The sequence below is a fragment of the Maniola hyperantus genome, chromosome 12, assembly GCF_902806685.2.
Source record: "Maniola hyperantus chromosome 12, iAphHyp1.2, whole genome shotgun sequence".
NCBI lineage: Eukaryota > Metazoa > Arthropoda > Insecta > Lepidoptera > Nymphalidae > Maniola > Maniola hyperantus.
The window spans coordinates 10,550,962-10,577,627 of NC_048547.1; the positions used below are offsets into that span (position 1 = coordinate 10,550,962).

Here is a 26,666-nt window from a genome sequence, read left to right on the forward strand (position 1 = left end):
TTGAAGATGCTTAATCACTCTTGTTATAATATGTTGTTGTGTCCGATGTTGCAGACGCAAGATATAGTAATCTTCTCAGCCTCCTGGATGACGTCCCGATTGGTAATAGTGCTAAGAGAAGATTTAAAAGTCTTCTTAACTTACCACAGTCACACTCTTCGCCGTCCTCAACGATCTTGTTCCCACAGAAGGCACCGGCGTTCTCTTTGAGGCAGTCCCGTTTCCGGCCATCTCGCACCGCGTCCAGTACCGCGCTGATGTTGCCCACGGAGCAAGTGGAGAAGCGACTGTTGTTGGGACGGTCACCCGATGTTGCGGACGCGAACATTATATAGTTGCCCTCTTGACCTCCCGGACGACATTCCGACGGGTAATCGTGCTACGAGAAGAATGAAGTAATATTAATATTGATTACACACCAAACCACGCGCTTGTGCATATTTTAGTGTTGGTTGTAAAAATGCATAGCGTTAAGTGCGTAAACCTGCTGCTCGATTGCGGTAGAATGACAGCTACAATGAAGCGGAACTTCTATAGTATAGAGCAGCCGGGAAGTAAACTGAGAAAAACAAGCCACCGTTAACTTCCCCCTCCACTAGCGAACGGCTACACTTTTATGAAACCTGACTTCGGACCCAAACAGAAGTGAAGTTTAGGTGGCGAAGTGGTCCGTTGATTGCAGAAATAGCCAAAGGTAATTTGTATCAGTGTTTTCACATTCTAGTACATGATACTAGTCCTCTACATTCGTTATATTTCTATGTGTTTATTTAACTTACCGGAGAGCCAAAGTTATGTCCGATCTCGTGTGCCAGCGTGAGTTGGCTCACTTTGGGCGGCACTCTGCTGTTGTAATTGACGAAGGTGATGATGCCAGTGTTGAGCGAGCGTTTGGTGCTCTGGTACATGCCGCCAGTTGTCTCAGTGTATGTCTTGTACTTTTCGCAGATACCACCGGAGGCGCCACTGGCGCTTGCCACCCATGCTAGCCCTGAAATAGTGGATTCTTATAAGTCCCGCAAATTGCTAATGCGCGTGGCCGCTATTTTAGTGACGTCAGCACCAGACTGAAGTTTCGAGCAGATGGTATATTTTTACTTAAATATACGTCAAATTACGTCAAAATGACATCATTTCGATGTTAATGAGACATGGTTCAAAAGCAATAGCAATTTGCGGGACTTATAATATCGAGTATTAAAAACATACGGTGAGTATTTACTTTGTGGTAAAAGTAAAGAAGAACGAGGTTTGATACACGAATTAAATTTTAAAATAAAATTATAAGTTGCAGGTTTTTGCGGTGTTTGAATGTTTTATATTATAGCATGCGTTTTAGAGTCATTGCTTCTAGTTATTTAATTTTTCCATTTTCACACAAATTGCTCTCGCGCTGTTTGTACTTTGTACCTACAGAGATGTTTAATAGTTCACAATTATTTGTATCCCCGTACGCGACTTGCCTATTGAAGAAGGGTCACTAAAGAGCGAGCCACAAATTAGCTTAGCTATAGAAGAAAATAAAATATCGTTCTTATGCAATTCAAATTAAGCTGTACATAGAATAGTAAAATTATCATCATAAGTTTGTTTTTATAACCGAAACGCCAAGTAAAAGTGTCATACCCAGAGTGCCACCAGTGAAGTCTCTGTATGTGAACACATAGGCAAGGCAGAAGTCCTCGTGGTTGCCGAGTGAGTGGAGATTAAGGAAATTGGACACGTCGATGTTTTCCAAGCAGAACTGGTTCGTTTCGCTCCCGAATACATGTGGGGTGCACAGTGAGTCGTCGTCAATCTGAATACAAAAAATAGGCATTATTATTTAAAGTAAAAAATTTATAGGCGCCGATTTGAAAACTTGTTCGATAGTAATTTAGACCTTTTTTGAAAGATAGTAACGTTCATACGTCACTTCCAGAAAACAGCCACCAAACAGATCAGTTGTTTTGAGGCCGCCATCTTTTACCGAGGTGGTACCAAGTAGTACCACACCTTTTTAACATTATGGAGAACTCTTAGGCATGGTTTTCTCACAATTTTTTCCTTCAGCAAGTGATCTTGAATTGAATAAGCACTGATGTTCTAGTCGTCAATTAAACTTAACCAACGAATAAAGTTTACATTGTGACAGATCTCCCATACAAATAGTGTAAAAACGTCAAATATATTCCAGAGTTAAATATCATTTGGTGATTCTAAAATCAGCCCTAAAAGGTACAATTAACTTTAAAAACCTCACCCTGGTTTTCCCCAGTGAGCAATTTGAAAGGGATAGCAACACATATTTTAGAATTGTCATTTTAGTTTTGTACAGAAATTGGTACTGATTCTGAGTACAACCTAAGAATTTAGAGTATTCGCATGCTCTTCTTACTAATGTAATTTGAAAAGGACAGACAGACACAGTTTGACTGTTTAAACTTTATTTTTAGATGTTAAAACCCGTGATTTTAGCCCGCAGTCGCGAACCTACTGGTTAAATTTGTATTGTGCACTAAAATTTAGAGTTTTAAAATGTGAAAGTCATGTTCCGTTCCTTTTTTAGCATTGTTAAAAAGAAAAGGATGGAGATACTCTAAATTTAGTTTACAGAAAGACAAAGGAATCGGTGCCATTATGTACAGCAGGATCAGCCAAACTATATTTCCTAGCGAATGTCTTGACGTCTGCAATTTGGTTCAAATGTTACTCAATACGTACCTTTATCCTTTGAACTTCAAACTGTATGTTCCGGTGCTCCTTCTTGCGGCCGTCGAACTTCGTGTACCGGTAGATGTAGTTGACTGCGGTCACGTGGTGCGATATCAGCGAGAGGATCTCTTCGCGGGTTTTGGCGTCCACTTCGCTTCTTTTGTGCGGATCTCGGTGCTAAAACAATAAATTTTTCATGTATATTTATATACACTCGTCTGTGTAATTTTATGTACACGCGTTCAGCACAAAAAGCTGGGTCTAAAAATTGAGATTTTACAAGTACATACAGTACGCGGCAGAAAATAAGAGATTGACAAAACCTCTTATAGGTATGAGTGACAGAGACAACGCTCTACAAAGCCGAAATGTCATTCTAAAGACCGATGAACATCGGCCTTTAGAACATATCTGCTTAACAGGCAACACCAGCTGACTCCCAGGACCAAAACTAAGGTAGGTACATACATATACATAAAAGAAGAAACATTAATCAATGTACATTGTATAGCTTAAACCAAGGGTCTAGAAGAATAATATGGAGATTCTGGATGTAGGTTTTCTTCATAACACAGACCCTCACTAAGAAAGGCTTTCTAGAAATTTCATCTAAGCGAAGCCGGGGCAGGTTGGCTAGTAGGTACAAAGCTTAAATCACAGGATCTAGAATCTGGAAATTTTGGTTGTAGGTTTTCTTGGTAACATGTACACTTAGAAGGGATTTTTCAAATTCCAGTAAGTGTACCTGGGCAAGCCAGGGTGAATCAAGTAGTAACAATCTAAATTCAGGCCCGTTTTTTAAATGAACACCAATTTTTTCGAGGCTTCTGGACCGATTTGCAAAAATTTTTTTTTAAATCAATAGCAGAAGTTTTTAATATTACTATAATATATAAAAAATGTAATACTTACGTCAGGAAAACCTTCCCTAATGTGCCGCCATATTAGCGGATCAGTCTGTATGTAGAGTGAACACATATTTCTAATCTTTTCGTCTGACGCCGCTCGCCGAGCGCGCGAATGTTCGCCCGTGTTCGCGGCGCGCGAATATTTGTTGTAATGATGGAAGTCCCAATTCCTGTACATAGAGATCGATTTAAATGTTTTGTTAAGATTTTAATTTAACAAAAAAAATTAAGAAAGACTAACTATAGTATAGTATATATTCTAGTTAATAACTTTTTAGTTGGTCACTAGTATATAATATCGTTGCCTATTAAAGGTAGAGTTTTCCTTGTGTAATTTTTATTTAAATGTAGACCGTGTAGCCGGTGAGTCACCTAAATATAAGAAATTATCCAATGTTTTTCCTTATCAGTACTCAATTATCTACTTTGTTATGCCTACTTAATTAGCGCAATTATTACATTCGAAGAACCACAATAGTTTCCTTTAACTATAGGTTAACCTTTAATTCGAGTTATAAAATGTATATTTTCCACAAGTCACGCGCATTTTATTTTTTATTAAAATTTATATAACAGTAAAATTTTATTACTGGGATTTTTCACAGTAAACCGTTATTTAAAAAACATGATAACAATTTCCCATACAAGCAAGATAAATTATTATTTTAAACTGTAGAGATTCGTAAGAGGTTTTATTACGAGCACAGCATTGGTGTTTTGTTAATAAAATCTAAAAACTGCAATTCAATCTAGCAATCAATTAGTAACGATCAAACCAGATCAAATCCATTATTAGTTTTGATTAAAGAATTCACTAGAATTAAACCGTGCATTTTTTTATGGTTCCGTATCTATAGAGAATAAAAGGAACCCTTAAAGGATCATCACTTCGTTATCTGTCTGTCGTATCTGTCAAGACCCGACAAGGGAGTAAAAAACCTATCGTTGACCTAAAATCGTGAAATTTGCCAAGTGGCAATATCTTTATACCAAAAGTAAAGGGAAAAATACGAAAACCGTGAATTTGTGGTTACATCACAAAAAAATTAAAAATAAGTTATTTCTTGTACAATATTACGGAACCCTTCCTATGCGAGTCCGAGTCACACTTGACCGGGTTTTTTAGTAAATAAAGAGTCCTATTATATCCCGCACTATGTTCAAAATCTTTACACCTTTTAAAAAGAACACTCCTTAACGCTACGAAGAAATTCGGCACGTACAAATAGATATTCTACTATATTCAAGGCTGGCGTTCCATAACGAATGTGCAAGTATGCGTAGCGATGTCGTCCATACCAGAGTTCTGTGTGCGCTCCATCCATTGTACCACCTCGTCTGTAAGTCCACACCCTTCGGCTAGAGATCAATAGAGGGACAAAAGTCTACCTGGACGAATCATCCCTCAAGCTGTTAGGATGCTGAGGGTTCGGCGCCGGTGACTGGTACGTGTGCGTGGGAGTGGCAGATACGGGAGGGTCGTCGTCCACGCCCGAATTCTGTATGCGCTCCATCCATTGTACAACCTCGTCTGTGACACCGCACCCTCCGACGTGACCTGAAATCAAAATACTAGAATTAGCCACACATCATTATTATCATGTCTTGATTTAAACACGTTCGTTACTACGAAAGTAAAGTTTAGGTTCATGTGTGTTTGAGCATAGATTTCTATTCGGCGGCGGTCGGCGGTTGTGCTAAGACTTGTTGTTTTTGCAATTAGACTTTTATTTACCTATTAATAAGGTTTTTAAATTTAAAAATGATAGTAAAAATATTAGACTCTGCAATTCTTGGTCTAACAAGCTGTCCCAGTGTACCTAGGTAGATTTTTACACTGACAATGGGATTTTGACGACGAAAGCTGATAATACCCCTGCCCACTGCACCATTTTGCTTCATAGAAAAGTCTAACATTATGTCTAACACGCCGACACCAAAACAAAGTTTATTTGGCCCTAGCCGAGGCAAAAAAAATTACATACGAATAAAATACCAACTCAATCGTCCCCAGTTTTAAATTTGAATTGTATTGAAAGGGCTGTGTGTTGGTAAAATATTTGCAAATACCGGGTAACAGAATCAATACGCCCGTATTTCACTGCAATCGATCTGCCCAGGTTGTAATATTTCGCATAATGCAAGAGAATGTTGTAAATTATTCATGTCAAATCCAAGTTTGCAGTTCAAGTTAGCGCTGCTCGGGAAAGGAAAAATAAAACTAAGCGATCGGCAGCCGCGTCGCCGTCGCGGCAGTATCTGCCAAAGGGAAACTTGGACTTGGATATCTAAGGATTGGACATATATAACGCGTGACGGAATCGTATCCAACACGGCCCTGAAGTTGTAATACGTAAACTTATTGAAAAATTCTATTACAATGTAAATGATTATTTAAATGATAAGAAAGCTTGGAACTGAGTTGCCAAACAGCTTTGATAGTTCTAATAAGTTTAAGTGCTTTTTAAAGAGGTGATAATAAAAAAGAACACATGATATAGCCAGTGATCCAAGCGGACACCTTGCGAAATTAAAATCAGTGGTACTGAATTTTCGCCTTTAATTAAGGACCTTTTACTCCATTTTACTCTGTTGTTATTGTTTCGACACTCGAATTCTATCAACGCTGGGGAGATGTAAAAACTCAATCACTTTCAGTAGAATCTTCATTCCGATTTCCAAACCGGTGCAGTAGAGTCATAGACGTAGACGTAACAAGAGATACTAGTTGTCCTACATGAAATAAATTGATTTCATACAAGGGTCTGTCTGACAAGCGCGTGTTTAGTGCCACGTTGTACACCATGCAGTTACCATTGCGCTTTGTGTTTGTTGAGGCCTTTATGTGATCGACAACCGCTCCACAACCGCCGTCGCGACGGTGCAGGCCAAGGGGAGGCTTGGAGAAGCATTTAAATCATTTTTTGTTCATCTTTGGTGTTGGTAAAAGCTATCCATTGTTCATGTTCTGATTATTGCATTGTGGATTAAACAATAGCACTAACGAAGCAACAGCAATCTCTATAAAATGATAGACAAGAAGATTTTACGATGAATACTTGCTTCCAGACCATCGTTAACTTTTGCAAGCTTTTAGTATGCTTAGCGAAAAATAAGTTACAAAATTGTTATTTGCTAATCGTAGGTCATTAGTGGAATATTTATTTAAAGCCTGGATTAAAGTAAATGTTATTTTGTAGTACCTACTTGTACTTTGAAAGCGGCTAAATACATTTTTTGAGCTAAAGAAAGACGTATTTAGATAAAGAAATGCTTTTATCATTTTATCACACACTAAGAACATTTCCATTAGAGATTTTCTCTAAAGACTTTGCAAAGTTCCAACAAAAGAACTTATTACAAAGAAACGACATCTATTTATAGTCTAACGGAAGTTCTGTAATAGAACGAAGCCTGCATAAATCAATCAGTTTTACGATAGATCTAGGATAGGGTTACCAGATGTTAAATTAAATATACCTGACAAAACCCTGATTTTAGAGAAAAGTCTTAACATTTTGCCGCGAGAAGAAGTTTCTAGTTTATGTATTAAATTATTCATTACCTAGTTAACCCGCTCCGGCTTCGCTCAGTTAATCCTTTCTTAGTGGAGGTTCTTATAAATAACCTTTATAATATTATACAAAATATAAAGTTTCTAGACCCAGTATTTTGAGCTCTACGTTGTTCAATTTCAATGTCAATTTCTCTTTTTAATCATAGATGTTAATTCTGTTTTACTGATTACCCATGTTTTACGACGGTCAGAAACGTGGATGAAGATCTTAAAACGTGCAATTTACTAACAAATTAATTCCATCTCACATTCCTCATCTCAGTTTAAAAGGATTTATTTACTGAGATAGCACGGAAAGCAATTAATTATATTAAAAGCAAGCAAAGGTCAAATTGAATGAAGGATAGAGAGGAGGGTAGATAAATAATCTCGAATGCGGTACAGCTGTGTCGGAGTTAATGAGAGATGGTAATAAAAAGCTACGTTAGGGAATACATGCCCCTGCTTTATTTATACCTGTATTAAGCCTTTGTGCTCTATGTAACGGTAAAATGTAAAATTACAAAACTACACGCTTGTAATATTAATAATATCTGTAGGTATAATAAATAATACTCTAAAATAACCTTTTCACGAATCAATAAGCTCTAATTTCCTAGGAAAGCGACGGCAGAGTGAACTAGAGTGAGGGAACTCTCGGTTTGATCCTGAATCGACGATATTATGTCAAATTAATATTAGGCTACGGTGACATAAAATCAAAGAAAATAGGGCTTTAGGGACTTTAGGGCTACCCGACTACATTTGACGTCTGCCAGTGACGTCGAAGCCTCGAAGTTTTGTTACAAGTTCCATAACTGTCGTGCACCGGCGGTGTCGTCAAACGGTGAAAGTCTAAGTATGTGACACGTGACAGATGAAACAATAAGATGTCGCGACAGATGTCGTGGTTTTCTACGGTCAAGTGTCACCTGGTAAGCTCTCTCGCAGAGGTTTCGCATTTCTGTCGCTGTCATGTCAATTTCTGCAAGTTCTTTCATTGAAATGTAATTTCTGCAATTTCTTGCGCGTGTTTTACTATTTACACAGTGCAAGTGGGGTGTAAGTGACTTTCCAGAGTTAGCTTCGTTTTATTGCTAGTGAACACTTGGCATTAACAGTTTTAACCACGGTCGTCAAATCAGTGTATTGGTTTGTATAAAAACCGCTTATAGCTGTATGCCTCTTATTTTTCAGATAAGCTGTTAGGCCTGTTAGCAGGTAACATACCAACATCGATCAATTAAGAAAAACTAATACAAATGCTTATTATTATGAGTGATGACAAAAGCATTTTTGACTAAATTAATTAATAGAGCGATCGAGCTTATTTTATATTTTCAAATGTAAACTTTGAAAAGAAAACGCAGAATGCGTAAGAGGTTATCAATAGGTTTTTGCCATTGCAAGGTCCTTTGTTTTCCCGCAGCGCAAAAAATATTTAAAGAGAGCAAACAAACACACAAAAGCAAAAGCCGGGGGCTATGGACGACTGCAAATGAGGGAAGTTGTTAGAGTTTCCACGCCGCGCCCGTTCGCAAATATCAAACATATGCGCCACCAACTTTTGACTGAGCCGGCGAATATTTAACGGAACAAGAGGTGAATTTCATTTTTGACGAGCCCATGAGTCAATCAAAATTGTTGAAATCCCCGAACAACAATTTATGACTAAACTCGAAACTCTCATATATTTGACTATCTATTTAGGTAGGTACATATTTGTTATGGAAGACAAACAAGGAAAATCATAGTGTACTAACGTAACGCCACGTTTACGCCAACAAACATGTTGTAATACTAGTGTATGACTAAACTCGACAAAAACATATCATTTCAGTTTATCATTTTTATCAAAACGATATGATAGCAGTTGCTATCGTCGTTTTAGACATATTGTCTGTCTCTTGTGATAACTGATAGAAGAAGCCAAGGTAAATAAAAAAAGACGAGTACTTTACAAGTTTCGTACACAGCTAGCTGTCACCAAACCTACCTGACAAAACATGGCAACAATACAATAATTTATCAATGAACATGATTATTCACATTTATTAATTCAATTAAACATAATTTTATAAATTCAAGTAAAACTTGAATAAACGTCGTTCGAACATCCCTAACGCCGCGTTGCAAAGGAAGGTGGGGGCCACTGAAAGAGCAAACTCAGCCATAATTCTATTGTAAATTAAAAATCGCATAAGAGCACTAATGATGCCCTCATAGTCCTTTACCGTGGTATTTGAATGGGGACAGCTACGCTGGGAGATGCCCCCGCTGCCGGTAATTTCCTGTTATCTGACGGTCGCGTATGTGAGCTTCGTTAAAATGCATCTCGCCGGATGCGCAGCGCCAATGTACACTAAGAGCCGCCATACACGGGCAACACGAGCAGTTGATAGTTGAACATCAACCATACGGACCGATCGAGCAGTTGAAAATTCAATTTTACCTACTAGGAGGGGGATAGTTGCGCTGTGTTTGTCAGGTCCTAAAATACAAAAGCCGGAAATTAGGTAAGTCCTAAAAGCAGGACATACCTTCTTAAAGTCAGTTTTTAAAGCTAGACATACCTAATATGTTTTTAGCTTAGCCGTGGATCTGCATATTCGTTATAGCTTTGCTCGTTTTGCAAGCGATTCAAGGCCGGACACAAATACTTGTAAGGACACGACCATAAAACGCCAAATATATCCGGCATCCGGACGTCTGGCAACTTTAACTGCGCCAGAGCAGTCGATAGCTCTCGAAGCCGAGTGCAGTCAGTGTATAATGTATATATTGTAGCTACTCGACAGCTCGCCCGCGGTTGCGACTGCTCAAGGCTCAAGCGTTCTCTTGTGTGACAATGTATTAAAGATTACAGTTAGCTATGCAGTCGCAGGTGAAGCAGTCAGTCATGACTGGACTGCTTCAAATTGCCCGTGTGTGGCCGCTCTAACACTACATGTGCTAAAAAAATACTACGCCTATTCAGCGGTTTTTAATTATAAATCTCCCTACGCCTTGTTGTTTCAGGACCATTCTGCGGCTTCGCTCGTTTGTAATAGAGAAATACGGTTATAATAAAAGCATAACCTTTTAGCACGATTTATTCATTGAGCTGGATTTGAATTTTTTATTATTACAACTAACTGTTCCAAAGATTTCTTTATTATCGTTTATTCTTGTTTTTATATAGCTTTTTTAACCGACTTCAAAAAAGGAGGAGGTTCTCAATTCGTCGGAATCTTTTTTTTATTTTTTATTTTTTTTTATTTTTTATGTATGTTCCCCGATTACTCGAAAACGCCTAGACTGATTTTGAAAATTCTTCTTTTGTTTGAAAGGGTATACTTCAAAGTTGGTCCCATTTCAATTTGGTGAAGATCTGATGAACATCTTCGAAGATAGATACTGGAACTCCTCAACGGATAAGAGTAAATTGCTCGCGATCAGTGTAATAGCTTAGTAAACAGTAGACTTTTAACCAGTCATAGCATAATTCCATGGGGCCACTAAAAATTGTGAAATAAAAATTTTTTACAAAAAAAATAAAAACCGACTTCGTTACACAAACACTAAAAATTGAAAAATAATTTAATTTATTACCGAATATATTATGTATACAAGAGTTAATATAGTTCCATAATAATATTTTTTGGGGTCGGTGCCAATGAGGTGCCATGGTGGAGTCCCATAAAAATATGAAGTCTAGACGATTCGCGCAGCTAAAGCTAATTGGCACCGGCACCAAAAAGTATTATTATGGAACTATATTAACTCTTGTATACATAATATATTCGGTAATAAATTAAATTATTTTTCAATTTTTAGTGTTTGTGTAACGAAGTCGGTTTTTATTTTTTTTGTAAAAATTTTTTAAGGTTACAAAAATCACAATGCAATTAAATAAATCAATCCAAAAATGTGGTTTATACGTTTGATTAATTTTTGTGTTTCTTATATATGGAATTTTTGGATTTCCTATATTCTAAAACATTCTGCAGTTTCACTGTTAGCCTAAGAGCCAGTGTGTGCTAGTCGTTCCTTATCCTTCCAACACTGGGAGGAACGTTTGTTTGGGTGTTTGTGTGGATCATGGTGGCTTTGGGACATAACAGCTAATAAAGGTGTAAAAAATCTTACGTCAAAGTATAAAGTCTATTTTTTATATTTTCTTTGGAGTACTTTCTTTGTGTATTAGAAATCACATCATGCCATCATGGCATCAGCCATTCCAAACACTGTATGCCAGAAGTTCAACGCGACTTTTAAAAAAAAACAAACAACAACAACAACACTTGAGTTTCTGTTAGAATTCTTACAAACGTGCAATTTTTCAAAGCATTACTTGAGACTCGAAACTTATCCTGAAATACATAAGTATGCGGAATAGGTACTCGCAGGAAATAAGGTATTACACCCAGATTCCAGGTACGTTGAGCAAAAATTGTTGTGGTTTGAGGATTATTCTTTGTTTATGGCGAAATACTTCTCGCCTATATCAGTTGCATCGCATAGTAACTGACATAAAATTATTTCAACGTAATACACAAATCGCTCACCGCTGGGTCTAGAAACTTGGGATTTTTGTATAAAGGTTCTTGCTATACTAAGTAGAAGAATTTCCTATACCCCTCTCAGAAAAGATACCTGAGCGAAGTACAAGTAGGTAAATAAAGTTTGGTCCGTCTTTTCAGTCGACAAATAATAAAATCTGACCTTTTGATTAAAAATTTGAAATATCATGCTAAATTATATGTACGGACATACCCGATCCGGTTTTTGTTACAATAAATAGAAATATTTTGTCGCAAAATTAAACCGTATATGTAATATGTATATTTAAGTAATAATAATATACTTATATAATATACAATAATATACTTGCGTTACATTCCAACGCGATATTATCACTTATTCATTTTTACACGCGCTCCTCTTCAAAAGAAGAGCTTTAAGGATTTTTATAGCGGTAAAAATTTACATAAATTTTATGAATGCACACATTCAAAGATTATATTGGATTAAATTTAATATTTTGCATACATTTTACAGTGGAATATGGAGTCGTTAAATGTTTAATTATTTTTCTCCTTGATTTGGGGTTATGCACACTGAATAATAAAGTTGGTAGGCATTTTTCGTACAGTACGCGGCAGAAAATAAAGTACATCGACCTTTAGAAAGAGATAGCGGTTTCGTAGAGCGTTGTCTCTGTCGTTGAAGCCGACAAAACGTCACACAGGTATGAGTGACAGAGACAACGCTCTACAAAGCTTAAAAATCTCATTCTAAAGGTCAATGTACAATATTTCTTGCCGGTAGTAACTGAGTTTTTTTTACACGGCCATTAGGAGAAAAACTAGTTTTATTCGGTTAATATAAATTTCAATAAAATTTCGTATTTACGTTCAAGGGATTACGGTATTATTTTACGGTAAAAGAGCACATAACTTTTTATAAATATAAATATTTATAAAAAGCGTGAAACAAATTTGCGTTTGGGCGGCCTAGACTTTTCGATACATTTGCCTTTGCGACCCCATTTCGTCTTAAACCTAAATATCTAAATCTAGTACTCTAGGACCTGAGAGCCCACCGTATTATTATCCCAAGAAAACCTCTACCATTATCCAATGAGGTGCCGACGCTGAGAGAGAAGTATTCTTTATTATGAAGTTTTTATAGATAGGTATGGGTATAATCAATAAAAGTTTCCAGTTCAGGTCACTTGTGTTCGTTCATTTAAGCGTATGATATTGTTTGAATGAACTCATCTTTAACAATGAAACAAATAACTCGTATTTATAGGTAGGTACTTTATTCTGTATTGCTTTTCAGTAAAGCCAGTCTTTCATATTCAAATGGAGGTTCAATAGACAAGAAATAAAAGGGCGCACCCCAATACAAATGTCCAATAAGTCGTAATGAAAACAAATGCTAAACACGACCCTTCCTACTGTTGGCTCAATAGATATCCATTTACGTGTATGTTCTTCTTCGATTAAATCAATTTTTTACTGACAGAAACATTATTCCCTAGAGTCTCGAGCTCAATGTTCCTACTATTACAATCAAACACAATGTGGAAAAACCGACCAACTGCGAGTCAGACTCGCGCACCGAGGGTTCCGTGCTACAGTCGTATTTTTCGACATTTTGCACGATAATTTACTGACAGAAACATTATTCCCTAGAGTCTCGAGCTCAATGTTCATACTATTACAATCAAACACAATGTGGAAAAACCGACCAACTGCGAGTCAGACTCGCGCACCGAGGGTTCCGTGCTACAGTCGTATTTTTCGACATTTTGCACGATAAATCAAAAACTCATTTAATTTAAAACAACTTTATTGTTACTAGAATTACAGGGAGAACTAATGTGCATAAAAAATAAATAAAAATCTGTTTTGGAATGTACAGGTAAAGCAATTTCATAATTTATGATACCCCACTTGGTATATTAAATCAGTGATTAAAATACTTTGAAAGTTGAAAATATTAATAATTTTTTTGTGATGTAACCACAAATTCACAGTTTTCGGATATTTCCCTTTACGTGTGCTTTAAGACCCTCCGTACTGCCATATTTGATGATTCTAGGTCAACGGGAAGTACCCTATAGGTTTCTAGACAGACAGACAGACAACAAAGTGATCCTATAAGAGGAACCCTAAAAACCTATAAACCTACAATTCTCTACATCAAATAAAGAGCGAGATAAGATGATAAGGCTGCGTTTTGAAATCTAACACAACCAACTTTTGGGTAATCGACCCATAAAAGTATTATTACTAATCCATCAGATTCATTATTATTGTAATAATAGGCATTAATCTCTGTTCAGCCGTTTACAATTTATGCTCATAAATATAAACTCATGTAATGAAGATTGCTTTATTCCATTAATTTATTATCATACTATAAAATTGAAGCAATCAGGATTATTTGCTTATTCTGCAATTATATTACGTTGTTTTTAGAAAGTATTCAACGCAAAATATGAAGGTACATCGTAAATTTTGGAATAGTAGTAAAAGGAAACATTGGGATCTGAAAAAAAACCTTCTAGCGTTCAGTTACGCTTTCATAAATAATGTACAATTTTGTCAGACACAGACATGTTAATGTAGGTAAGCTGACTTATGGAAAGTACAAACTCGAAAGTCGATTAATGCCATGTTTGAAGATGACGAGACGTTAGCATCTGTTGTAATAATAAAAGACAAAGTTTCAATATTAGGAAACAGTATATCAAACAACTGGGTCGCCACAAATAACTAAAATAAACATATCCAATTTATATCTTTGCATCCAACAGACAGACTTTTATAGTAGGCAGTAGGCACCAATCACAACACTGCCTGTAAAGTTGACAAAAATGCAAACAGTGACAGCGTGGAGCGATGTTGTTGACGTGAAATTACCATTTCAGCGCGGCCTACGAACCGATGAATATGTATTATGTAACACGGAATTGGACCGGTTTGATGACAGTAACGTAAACTGAATCGAAATACATTTTAGCGTTCCAATCTGAGGAATGCGAGCGAACTGTGAATGACAATTTATTGTTCCCTCGCAAAACGGGTGACGTGCAAAATACCTCCAGCAATTCCAAACAAAGTTATCTTTAAGCAATTCTTTGTAAGATTTTTTGAATGCTGGAAATTAGTGTTTTAATTCCATTTCCATTTTCGTGGCATGATAGGGTGGTAATTGAATTGCAGACGATTTTCTAAACAAAGAATTGGATGTTCAGTATCATTACTTGGTTTGTTGGTTTGTCCTTTAATCACGTCGCAACGCGGCAACGGATCGACATGATTTTTGGTATGGGCACAGTTAACGAACTGGAGAGTGAAAAAGGCTAGACTACTTTTATCCCTGGAAATAGGTTCCCAAGGGATTTAAAAAAAATTAAAATAATACGGGATTTAAAATAATATTAATCACTGATAAGTGTTTCTGTTTGGGTAATAGAAGCAGTCTCCGCAATCTGCGCTAATAGATCTCCACTTTATTAACTCGAAATTACGCTTGGTGACTCGGACGTGAGTTAAATCGAAATATATATTTTAGCGTTCCAATTTGTGAAATGCGAGCGACAACAATTGTTCGTTGCCGAAGCGAGTGCTGTGTAAAATAGTGTCTGGGAACAAAGTTATCTTGAAGCAACCCAAGGTAGAACAAGTACGACGATTCGTAAACAAATAACATTTTCGCGCTGCATTGTAATGTCAGGTCTTTGGTATGTTTTTACATTGAGAAGTGACAAAAACTTTAGATGAAAGTTAGTTTTAGATAAAATATTACGCTCGATATATTAATTTCAGATTAAATCGATAACTTACTTAAAAACAATGTTAATCGTTATAAAATGTTATATATTTTGTGACAGACATGGCGGGATAGATTGATTATTATTAATTTTGGCCGCTAATTGACCCAAAACATTCGTATCTTTTTTTCGAATCTCATATCCAAAATATTTTACGAAACGAGAGCAAAATTGCGGGCAGCAGCAAATTTACAATATATAAAACACATGAAAGGAATCCCAGCATTGATTGGGGCACAACTCAACAAATTAAACGATGGCCGGTCGAATGAATTTATGACATGACTGGTGGACCAATAAAGCGTTCAAATGCCTCGTAATAAATTTAAACGAATTTTCCGATGCAAGCGGCGTGGCAATCAGGCGACAGAACCGAGGAAACGAGATTAAACTTTGTTAAACGGCCTCACGTCACCTCACGTTGCAATTCATTTGCTGTGTGCTGTGGCGAAACTTGCACAGAACTGTCTCTGGGCGCCATCTACGTACTGGATCTAGTTTCCAATTTCTACTGTTAATCTTGTTGCACATCGCAACCATACGCTACCTGTTTTAATGAGGTTAACGCCGCGACTAATTTCTGTAGGGGGACGACTGGCGACTGAACAAATAACTTTATTTACCTATTAGTTTACTGTCACTCTTCATATTAATGAAATAATTCGCAAATCATAGTGAGGGATATATTAAAACGGCAGAAATTTGTTGTGTTTTGTTTAACGCAGTTCAAGTCCACGGACAAGTCTTAACAAAATTCCCCGACCGAAAAAACGCGTTCGTTCCACTTAAAAAAGGAAATATTAGGACTTAGCAAACAGCGCCATACTTAATCTGCGCGAAGCAAGCACGAAAGAGAACTTCCGTGCACTATTTTTCGCTGCATTTCTCCTTGGCTTAAACTGAATAGGTAGCTATTTTGCGGGAAGAGATAGGTAGAACTTGTTCGACATGATATTTCTGACTTACCGTGTCTTCTATGCGCATAGGGGTCCACGACGTCACCCTCGTGGTAGATGACGGAGTGCACGCGTGTGCGCGTCCCGTTCGGCGGGAAGTAGCGTCGCGCGTGCTCCACATAGTAAGCGCCGTCGTTCAGCACAATCTTCCCCTCGAACACGCCGTCCGTCACCGAGCCGAAAACTGTTGACTGTGGTTCATCTGATAAAGGGAAAACACACGAGTTTATTTCAGACTTTGAGCTATCAAATCACACAGTAATTCAATCACAATTACAACTGTCCTATGACTGGGCAAATGCCATCCTAAAAAATCTGTCTAACACGGTTCATTTGGTAACAAAAATAAAAGACTTTATTTTAGACTTTGAGCTATCAAGTCAGATAAATTATTTAATTACATACAACTATCCTATCACTGGGCAAATGCCACCCCGAAAACTATTCAATGCGGTTCATTCGGTAACAAGAAAATACAAGAATTTATTTCAGACAATTTCAGTTTCTGTAATTTAATCACAACTGGTCAGTCCTACGAATGGGTAAAAGCCACCCAAAAAAATCTGCTGAATACGGTTCATTTGGTAACAAAAACATACAAGAATTTATTTCAGACTAAGCTATAAAGTCAGATCTGTGATTTAATCATATCCTGTACCACGACTGGGCACAGGCTACCGTTCGGTCTATAGTCTCTACAAATTCCCATTTCATGCCTCTTCCGCTCACTTGGCTGAAAATGGACTCCTATTTCATCGCGTCATAGTCGATTGGGTAGGTATAAACTACAGCACTCGAACGAGATCGGATACGGCGCAGACCTTTTAGGTTTCAGATCCAAGTGATTGAAGTCCTAATTTATATTGGAGCCACAGCTGCAGTAAAAGATAAATGAATTTAAACCCAGATCTTTTCGAGACTAATTTTGTGAGTATTTCTAGGGTTTAGTTGTTTAAATTAATCAGTTGTTGTGTCATTATTTACCACAATTATTCATTAATCATTGGCCTTTAGACATTATGTCTTGACTCTTTTTAATGTATGGAAGTAAACTTACGAGAATTTGAAAAAGTGAGTAAAGAAAAGCAAGCATCCAACCTATAGTACGCGACAGGTCGAAATGGCAATCGGGGAGAGAACGCCCCGTACATCCGCACAGCCCCCGCGCTAACCCGGTGCCGGCGACGTGCGGGTGTACGGGGCGTCCCCCCCCCCGCCTCATACCCCGATTGCAATCTCGACTTGTCGCGGACTATAAGTTTTCGTTAAACCATAATGGAGGTCGGGGGTTCGATCCCGGGCGCGCACCTCAGAAAACATCGTGAGGAAAACATCTGCATGCCTGAGAGTTCTCCATAATGTTCTCAAAGGAGTGTGAAGTCTACCAATCCGCACATGGCCAGCGTGGTAGACTATGGCCAAAACCCTTCTCACTCTGAGAGGAGACCCGTGCTCTGTAGTGAGCCGGTGATGGGTTGATCATGATGATGATAATGGTTAACGGCTTGGCACTCGCTCCATATAAACATGGTTTTCATTTGAAAATTAACCAATCAAAGAGAATGTAATTTTGTGAAAGCGCCTGTGGTTTGCCAGATTGCCGAAAAAATAACTATTTTCAGGTACACGGGTTTAAAGATTTATATATTCTTAATCCTTGAGACCGTGTATCTTTAAAACTGAATATTTTAACGGAAAACCATTCCTAGAATGTATGCACAAAATTTCATTGAGCTTGATCGGTTAGTGTTCAAATGAAAGACAAAGTAGGTTTGTATGGAGCGAGTGACGGAGATACCCCTCTGAATAAGGTGGTTTTGACCTAATTTGGTAGGACTACGACAGCTCACCTAGCTACAAAAATACACGCGAATCGCTAAATAGGCGACAATGACCGCAATCCATAAAACAACGTTCTGCCTATTATTTCCATTGCAGCTAAATAAAACAGGTCAAGTGCGGTCTGGCCGTACTTTATTAAGCAGCTCGTGGCTCGACTGCGCCAGTTTTCGTTCAGATATATTTTGAGAAAACTCATGGAGGATGCTCTCATACACATTTTGATAATAAAATAATATAACAAAAGACAAAATACACTTTGCAATACAAATCGTGCGACAGATTTTTGGATCACTTCTAGTGAACCGATTCTTATAGAACTTCGCACACGTCGTTCGATGTCGAATGTAAGTAGTTTCCATGACAATGCAACATCATGTGAACTTTCAGTTTCAACTCTTCAATGCTGATGATGGAGAGGTAATGTCCATATAATCGTAAATGCGTCTGAATTATTAATTGATATTATAGTAAAACCTTTAAATGTCTAATCAACAAATTTTAAATGATTAAAAAAATACGAAATCAAATGTCACTCGAACATCTCCCTGACACAGTGGTGAGCGCTGTGGTCTTATAAGTGGGCGGTCTCGGGTTCGATTCCCGGCAGGGGCATTTTGGGAATTAATAATTTCTAAATTGTCTCTAGTCTGTTCTGGTGGAAGTGGCTAGTTATCAACCTCCGGTAGGTTGCCATGCCAAAGCCGTGCCGCCAAGCGATTTAGTGTTCCGGTACGTTACTGTGTAGAAACCTATAAGGGGTATGGGTTTATTACAAAACTTCCATAGCCCTTCCAAGTTAGCACCGCTTCAATCTTAGACTGCATCACCATTCATCACTTACCACCAGGTGAGATCGCAGTCAAGGGCCAACTTGTAATGAAATTAAAAAAAAAAAACATTTTGTCGCTTTAATAAATTGTTGGTTCATTTGTGTTATGTGTTTTAATAATAAAATTACTTAGAAAGATAATAAAATTACTCAGCTATCTATTTAAGGGTTGCTTCAGACACTTGTTCAGTTAAGACTTAATACAAATGTAACTTATTACAATGTGCCTGTTTTTGTAGTAGGTAACTAAGCTCAAATTACCGGATATGAGTATGTATAATATGAGGAGGGTAGCAATAATGTTTATAATCAAAATAGTTCCTACCCTTTTACTTTACTCCGTTTATAGTACGGGTTGTCGGGGTAATCGAGCACTGTAATTTGTTGCAAACTAATTGTATTTGAGTCAACCCTCATCGAGTTACATTGTGGTGTAGTTAATTCTTGTTTCAGTCTAATAGTGTGTAAGTAGTTTTGAAGGGTTAGCTGGTTAGCTTTACTGATACCAAGAAAAGCGGGAATTAGGTACGGTACATATTATCTATATTCCGCGACAGGTTGAGATAGAGAAAATATATATAGTAGTATAGTATACTAAAGAGAATATATATATAGTCTTTACTTTCTATCAGTTCTATGACAAGATTCAGATTTTTTGTATGTGTCAGTAATATTATAAACGAGCTGATGCCCGCGACTTGTTCCGCTACATTGCTGCCGCAACATTGCTGCCTAGCTCGGAATGTAATGTCATATAAGCTTATAGAGATTGTATGGGGACCAGTAGTGCCACGACAGGACTGTGACAGCTGGTGACAGCACTGTTGCGGCAGCGCTGCTGCGTGAAGCGTGGTTCGGAATCATACCTTTATTGAAAAATTATTTGCCGCCTGCAATTCGTGTTCAAATTGATTATATTATCCGATAGCGATGGTGACTCATTGCATTTGGGGCAGGTGACAAGAGGGAGATATGACAATTTATTCAAAAGGGATATTGTACCCATTCATTTGTTACGTAAATATTCAATAACCAGTATTTGCGCGATGATTTGAATGAGAGCTTTCAATATGCAAATTGAAATTTAATATACTACTAGATATTACCAGTGGCTTCATAATTTTCCGAGGGTTCATACAGGTAGAATAGAGACCAAGTCCAATATCTATTATCTAGGACGCTATAATATTAATGTACGTATCAATAGTAACTTACGTGTGATTGGGGCCAGACAATGAATCATCTACAACTTGTTTGGGCTGGGGCTTATTGTTCTATTAGAATGTGCAAAAAATTAGGACACGAAAATAAATCATTTTTTTCGAGCTCAGTTAACAACTTAGTAATTTTTGCATCAAACTCATTAGCATTACTCTGGACGAACTTTTTAATAAAAACAGTCAAATGAAAAATCTACTCGCCTGGTACGCGGCCCTAAGCATGAGTTGAAATTTGCCACAATATAAATTTTGTTCGAAAAATCTGAGCCAGACTGCGACATTATGAAATTACACAAGTTAAGGAGCGTAAATATGAGAGAGATGTGATGTTTTGCGCAAACCGCAGGGCTCCGAAAATGTCTTTAGTAAAAAATTAAAAAGACCCGTTGAAAAAATACGCGTTCATTTTCATAAGTCACGGGGCTTGTTGCTAGCTGTTTTATTTTTATCACTCTCGTTAATTTTTCGACTACGACCTGTTGGTAAACCTACTACATATAATAAATGTTACTATATACTTAGCTCTTATTAAGTTGATAGTTGATATTAATTACATGGTTAACAATAAAAACAAGACTAAAATCTTAAGCTAACATTTACTTTGCCATATATGGTAATCTTTAACATAAATATACAGATAAGGAGGAGCGTTTCCCTTAGGTAGATAACGATTCAAAACCGAAGGTCAAAATCACGCAAACGAGTTGAGAGGAATCTTGTTTAAATCAACCTTTTTTAGGAAGATATTAGACAGAGTTGGTCGTTCGACAACTTCTTAAAAATATGCAACTTAGGACGACCTATATACCCACAACGCGGTTTGCAACTCGGTGGCTAAGTGCATCGGAACAGCGGTAAGTAGGGCGACGAACTGCGATCGATGCCGCTCCGCCCTCGCAACTTTATCCATTTACACTGTACCAAACTTTCACAATTATTACACGACTAATGCACGCATTGCTTAAGCATATCTATGCATCACGATTAGCATCGCATTCACAACTGACAGGGACTAGCTTTGTAACTTTTCAACAACTCGAAACCCTTTTCCCTTTTTGGCAAAAGACTTTGTTGTGCATAACTTTCAAAAATATTCAGATGAGGAATGTCTGTAGTCTCTGTAGCGTTTTCGGCAAAGTAATTATTTAAATAGATAACATCCGTAGCGTAGGCAGCGTCAGAGATCCTGTCTGTCGGTATTCGGCGTGCGCTCCAACATTAAAAGTCAAGTGGCCGCCGAAAGCTCCCAATTAGCCGAGACTTTGACGCCGTAATTGCAAAAAGAAATATGTTTTAGTTCTCCCCTGGAATTATTAATAGAGGGAACGGATTCATCTTACACCAGTCAACGAACGTTACGAGAGTTCACGTCAACCCTTATAATTAACAAGTATGATAAACTCTTGAGGTTTAATTTGCGTCGCAGCAAAGGGTGTACAAACAAAAGCGATCTGTCTTGGCGTAGATAACGTCATGTGCTGAGTCAAAGTGCACAATAGAGGCTATGCCAGGGGCCAGGGCACATCACCCGCAAACCTTACCCTCGTCTTACGCAGTAAATACTATCCCTTCAAGTGGGACAATTATATTATTAAACCCCGGTGTGTGATGACTTATGAATGACGATAAACCCAAGACATCTTGCTTGAGACAGGGTAAGAGCATATCTCAGACAAACCGTCAATAACCTTCTGCTATCTGCTATTCTGCTATCTTCTATAATCTATAACTAATTACATATAATAAATACGTATTATAAAAAAATATGATTGTGTGTTCGTTCTTTCGTCACCTGTGTTCGCGCCTTGTTCATCCGATTTAATTGAAATTTGTATATTTGATGTCGGTACTTGGGTAAAGGTTTCTGCCATAGTACTTATTATCAACTATTATAAGGCGTGTGAGAACGTATAGTACGCGACAGGTCGAGATGGCAATCGGGGTTGGGACGCCCCGCACACCCGCACTACCGGTGTGGGATAGCGCGGTTGACACCCGCCTCATACTCCAATTCCTATCTCGACCTGTCGCGAACTATACATTACAATGCCACGCATGCTGGACATCGGCTAGTATTATTAAAACCGAAGCCCAACAAAATATGGGAAATGTATCTCATATTTTGCTAGGCTCAACACTACTTACCAACCAACTCTCCGTGGTAGATGTGTGATGTGTCAACGTCATGCAGTTGACCCTGAGACCCTTCCACCTAAAACAAGGTAATTTATAAAGTAACTTGTAGTTCAGGCTTTAGATTTCATATTCTATGCGATCAATTCAGTTAAAAAACGAGATAGTGTTAGAAAACAATACGAGTGTATACTGAGTTTGTTGTGGGCTCTTCTCAGACCTGGGCGCGTTTGGAACCCTCGTAGCTTTAGTTTCAAGTTTGCGTAATAATTATCACCACTATATCTTAGAAATCCAACATCTGACCATCAATAAGAGTTATTAATTACCTATTTTGAATAAATACTTTGACTTTGACTAGTTGACTCGCCATGGCAGGTGGGGGCTACATATTATTCCATAAACAAATAATATATTACGTATATTAGAATATTTATGAATCTTCCTCGTGAAATGTAAATGATTTGAACTGAATGTTTCGTAAAGAAAAATCTGTCTTTATTCTTTAGTTGGGTAATTTATCAAACGATTAAAAAATCAGCCCCTAAATTGCTGGAAGCTCAGAATAGTAGGCATTCGAAAGCATTCAGCTTTAAAATTACAGGTTGTCCCATGACTGAATTCACTCCCCCTGTTTACCCGAAATCGGATAGCTTTACGACTTATGTACCTACCAGAGGTCCTATTCGCAATCCCAATGCAACTACATTTCGGTTAATGTGGTCAGGAGTACTGCGTCCGTTCGGACATCCTGAATTTCAATTATCAAGCACTGTTCACAGTAAATTAATGATCTTCAAGTACCTATGTCTTTTATTTTACATTTTTGTTCCGAGCTAGAACAAGTGAAACTATTGGTTTTATAACTTTTATTGTGATTGCAAAATTGACTTAAATGCAATTTCTATCAATGTTTATAAATTTGATGTTTGATTATTTCAGAAGCCAACGTATGCTGTTCTTTAATTTTCTTTCAGGATTTATTTGTTGTGTAGGTACTTAAAATAGTATACATACTATGCTAGAAATGTAATATTAATGCTATATTATCTGTACGTATTATACTTAACATTACCGAGTTTTTTTAGGACTAGGTCTCAAAGGATTGTCACCTAATATTTCGGATAAAAAAACTATTGCCGGGTCTCTGGTGCCACGGCTTTGTTCATCTGGTGGGCCCACGGTATACCACCATATTATATCCGTGGTTCCACTGGTGGGTCTACGGTAGATCACCGTGTACCCGTAATCGCACTCGCGGGTCTACGGTATATCACCATGAACCCGTGGTACCACTCGTGGGTCTAAATGGTCGTTTAATTTTTTTGTCAGTCCCGGTTTTAACATTTAAAATACCTGGTGACATTAATTCCAACCGTGCTTTAGGGCTTCACGAAGCGTGAATTTCGCATTATAAGTGGGCAATTTACGTGTGCTATTTTGCTGAGAATAGTTCAGTTACTGAATTTTTAAAGTAGATAAATGTCTTTGGAACGCAAACGTACCTATTTGAATATTTCTTTGGATTTTTTATGTAAAAGACTTTTTCAAACACCTACATACACAATTTTAGCTCCACATTAAAAAATATGTTTGTCCTCACAGGTCACAGGTTAATTACTTATAAGGCAATAAAGCGAAGAAATCCTTGGATATTAATCTTCTTTAGGATTATTTATTACACTAACTAAGCGAAAAGCCAGCATTGGTATGAGTGCGACTAGCATCATCTAGTGTCTTATCTATAGTTTCGTGAAGAATGCAACATAACCGTTTAAGAAGTCAAAAACATGTCTTAAAAAAATATGTTCTGATGTTTAAAAACACGTTTCAGACCGTGTTTAAAACAATGCCAGCCCCGGCACAGAATACATAGGTACACTGGCGAAAACCATTGCTTTTTGTATTTTCTACATGGAATATAATGATGGCCTGGGCTATATAATATACCTACGAGAACATACTACATAGAGGCTGCAAAATACAATATGCGAACATATGCACCGTAGATGTATTTTTTGAAAATAAACGATCAGCACGTTATTCTGCACTTATACTAGTTGATGCCCGCCCGCGACTTCACCCGTGTATTTATGTGGATTTTCCCCATGGGAATTTTTATGTTGTCCACGCTAAAAAATTACCTAATTAAAAACCGGCCAAGTGCGAGTCAGACTCTCGCACCGAGGGTTCCGTACTCGCTTTGTGGTAACACTCGCGCCATTAAGACGAATCTAATGATGAAAATAACGCCGTTCAGAAGTTAAAAGCGGACATAGGAACGCACATGCATACATACCTACAGGTCGAATACATAACCCTCCTTTGGGCTTCGCCGCAGTCGGGCAAAAAGTTTACTACGGCCTTTTTCAGGATGCAAGCTATCTCTGAGCAAGGTCGGTTTAGTAGCTGAGCCGTGAAAAGGTAACTGACAGATATACAGGCACATTTTCGCATTTATAATGTGAACTATGTACTTAGTATAATATAGACGGTGTTTGGTCCCACAGATATTAATTAAGTTTAAAGTTTTTAGAGAGCTGGATAGAGTTGGTGTACTAGAAACAGCAATGTTCTGTTCCTTTTGTTTAGGCAACGTAGGCCCATGTAGGTGGTAAACGTATGGATGACTTGACTATCGGCACTAAAACTATGCCGGTCCTTTGTCTATGTGCCATGTCATTCCCCCGTTATACCCACTCATTGTCGCTAACACCTGGCGATAATAATTGTTATGGGAAAATTATTCTAACCTGGTTAAATATTAGAACAGAACTTTAGTCCGTCAGACAGGAGACTTCGCAGTATGTTATCCATAAGTTATACCTAACCAGTTATAACTTATATTCGAATCACTTCGTCCGGCAAATATAATGACGAATTTGTTCAGCATCCTTTAAGGGTTGGATGGAGATAATGCGTCACGACATCATGTTGTAATCTAATGGCAACACCGCCGAAGGGAGTTGATTCCACAGTTTGCATGTGTGTGGAAAAAAGGATCTGGCACAACGAGTGGTCGAAGTGCTCCAGACACTCAGGTGGTGAGGGTGGAATTGTTTGCGGTGGGGTGCGGTGCGGTTGTAGAAAGGAGAGCGGAATGAGATCAAACAACTCTTCGGAACCCTCTCCATTATAGAAGCGATAGAACACGCAAAGAGAGCTTACGTCTCTGCGGTGTAACAAGCTTTCCAACGAGCCGATTAGTTTGGGATGGAACTCTGATAACCTATGAACGTTTACACAATGGAGCGCTCTGTGTATGACCAGACCCTTAGCGCAATCCAAATATGATAGAGATGTCTTTCCAACAGATTGGGCATTGCGAACAGTTCGTGTTGGTAGGGTCTTGCCTTATATCATCCTTCATGTGAGTGTCATGCCCGGGGCGCAGCTGGTCCGATGTTATATTTAGGAACTTGTATATATATATCTATAGTCTTCAGAGGTTACAACTTCGTTAGCGCGATTCAATCTTTACAGTGAGTGTTCGAAGATACCTGTGGTGCTATCTAGTTACAGCCACAAGATCATAGTAAGTTACTACGATCTGGCTTGCAGTGCGTGATAATGATATTATTATGATCTTTCGTATGAGTGCGAGCATCTAGTGTCTGTATGTGGAGAGTTGAAACCGCCACACGACTTTGAACGTCTACATTAAATAAATGGTTATCTCTTTGATGGTCTAACTGTTCACTAATATAAGTATTGTGTTTGATCGGTACCTTAAAATCTTCGCTAAAGGCAGATAGGTCGCGTCGCAGACGCATTTTGAAGTGCCTCCCGTGGGCGTGGAAGCTGATGTGAAGGTCTGGCGGGCTGGCCGAGCGACGCGTTCGCTTGTGATGTGCGTGGACGACTTTTGCGTCATACTCCAGGGGCTCGTAGTGTTCCACATATTCACTGAGCCGCCGGGATGCTGTAACAATAGAGAAATAAAATGACGTTTGATAGTTTTTGAAGAGTTCGACTATTAGCTTCTAAAGAAAACTATGCAGAAGCTCAAGTACACCTTACTTTAGCTTCAGTCGCTGTTCATTTGTATTTATCATTACTTAAAGTTATTCTTATTCTTCAACGCGTGGAAGGATACCAAATTTTTAGGTCAACTCAATACGTTCAGTAAAAGCAGAGCCTATGGCACATTTACCTACCTAAATAGTTGCCTCATCGAAACAACTACACCTACCTATAGT

At 37.9% G+C, this 26,666-nt stretch overlaps 1 protein-coding gene across 1 annotated transcript in view; it reads right to left on the reverse strand.

Annotated features, from left to right (window-relative positions):
- kuz (zinc-dependent metalloprotease kuz) overlaps positions 1 to 26,666 on the reverse strand; it is a 68,934-nt gene that overhangs the window by 9,542 nt on the left and 32,726 nt on the right. The window contains exons 2-10 of the mRNA XM_034974184.2: positions 26,196 to 26,389; positions 22,480 to 22,546; positions 16,454 to 16,645; positions 4,992 to 5,160; positions 3,607 to 3,772; positions 2,704 to 2,871; positions 1,627 to 1,798; positions 780 to 991; positions 145 to 379 (exon numbers count right to left, since the gene is read on the reverse strand). Coding sequence (XP_034830075.1) covers positions 145 to 379; positions 780 to 991; positions 1,627 to 1,798; positions 2,704 to 2,871; positions 3,607 to 3,772; positions 4,992 to 5,160; positions 16,454 to 16,645; positions 22,480 to 22,546; positions 26,196 to 26,389 — 1,575 coding nt within the window. The remainder of the gene's footprint in view (positions 1 to 144; positions 380 to 779; positions 992 to 1,626; positions 1,799 to 2,703; positions 2,872 to 3,606; positions 3,773 to 4,991; positions 5,161 to 16,453; positions 16,646 to 22,479; positions 22,547 to 26,195; positions 26,390 to 26,666) is intronic.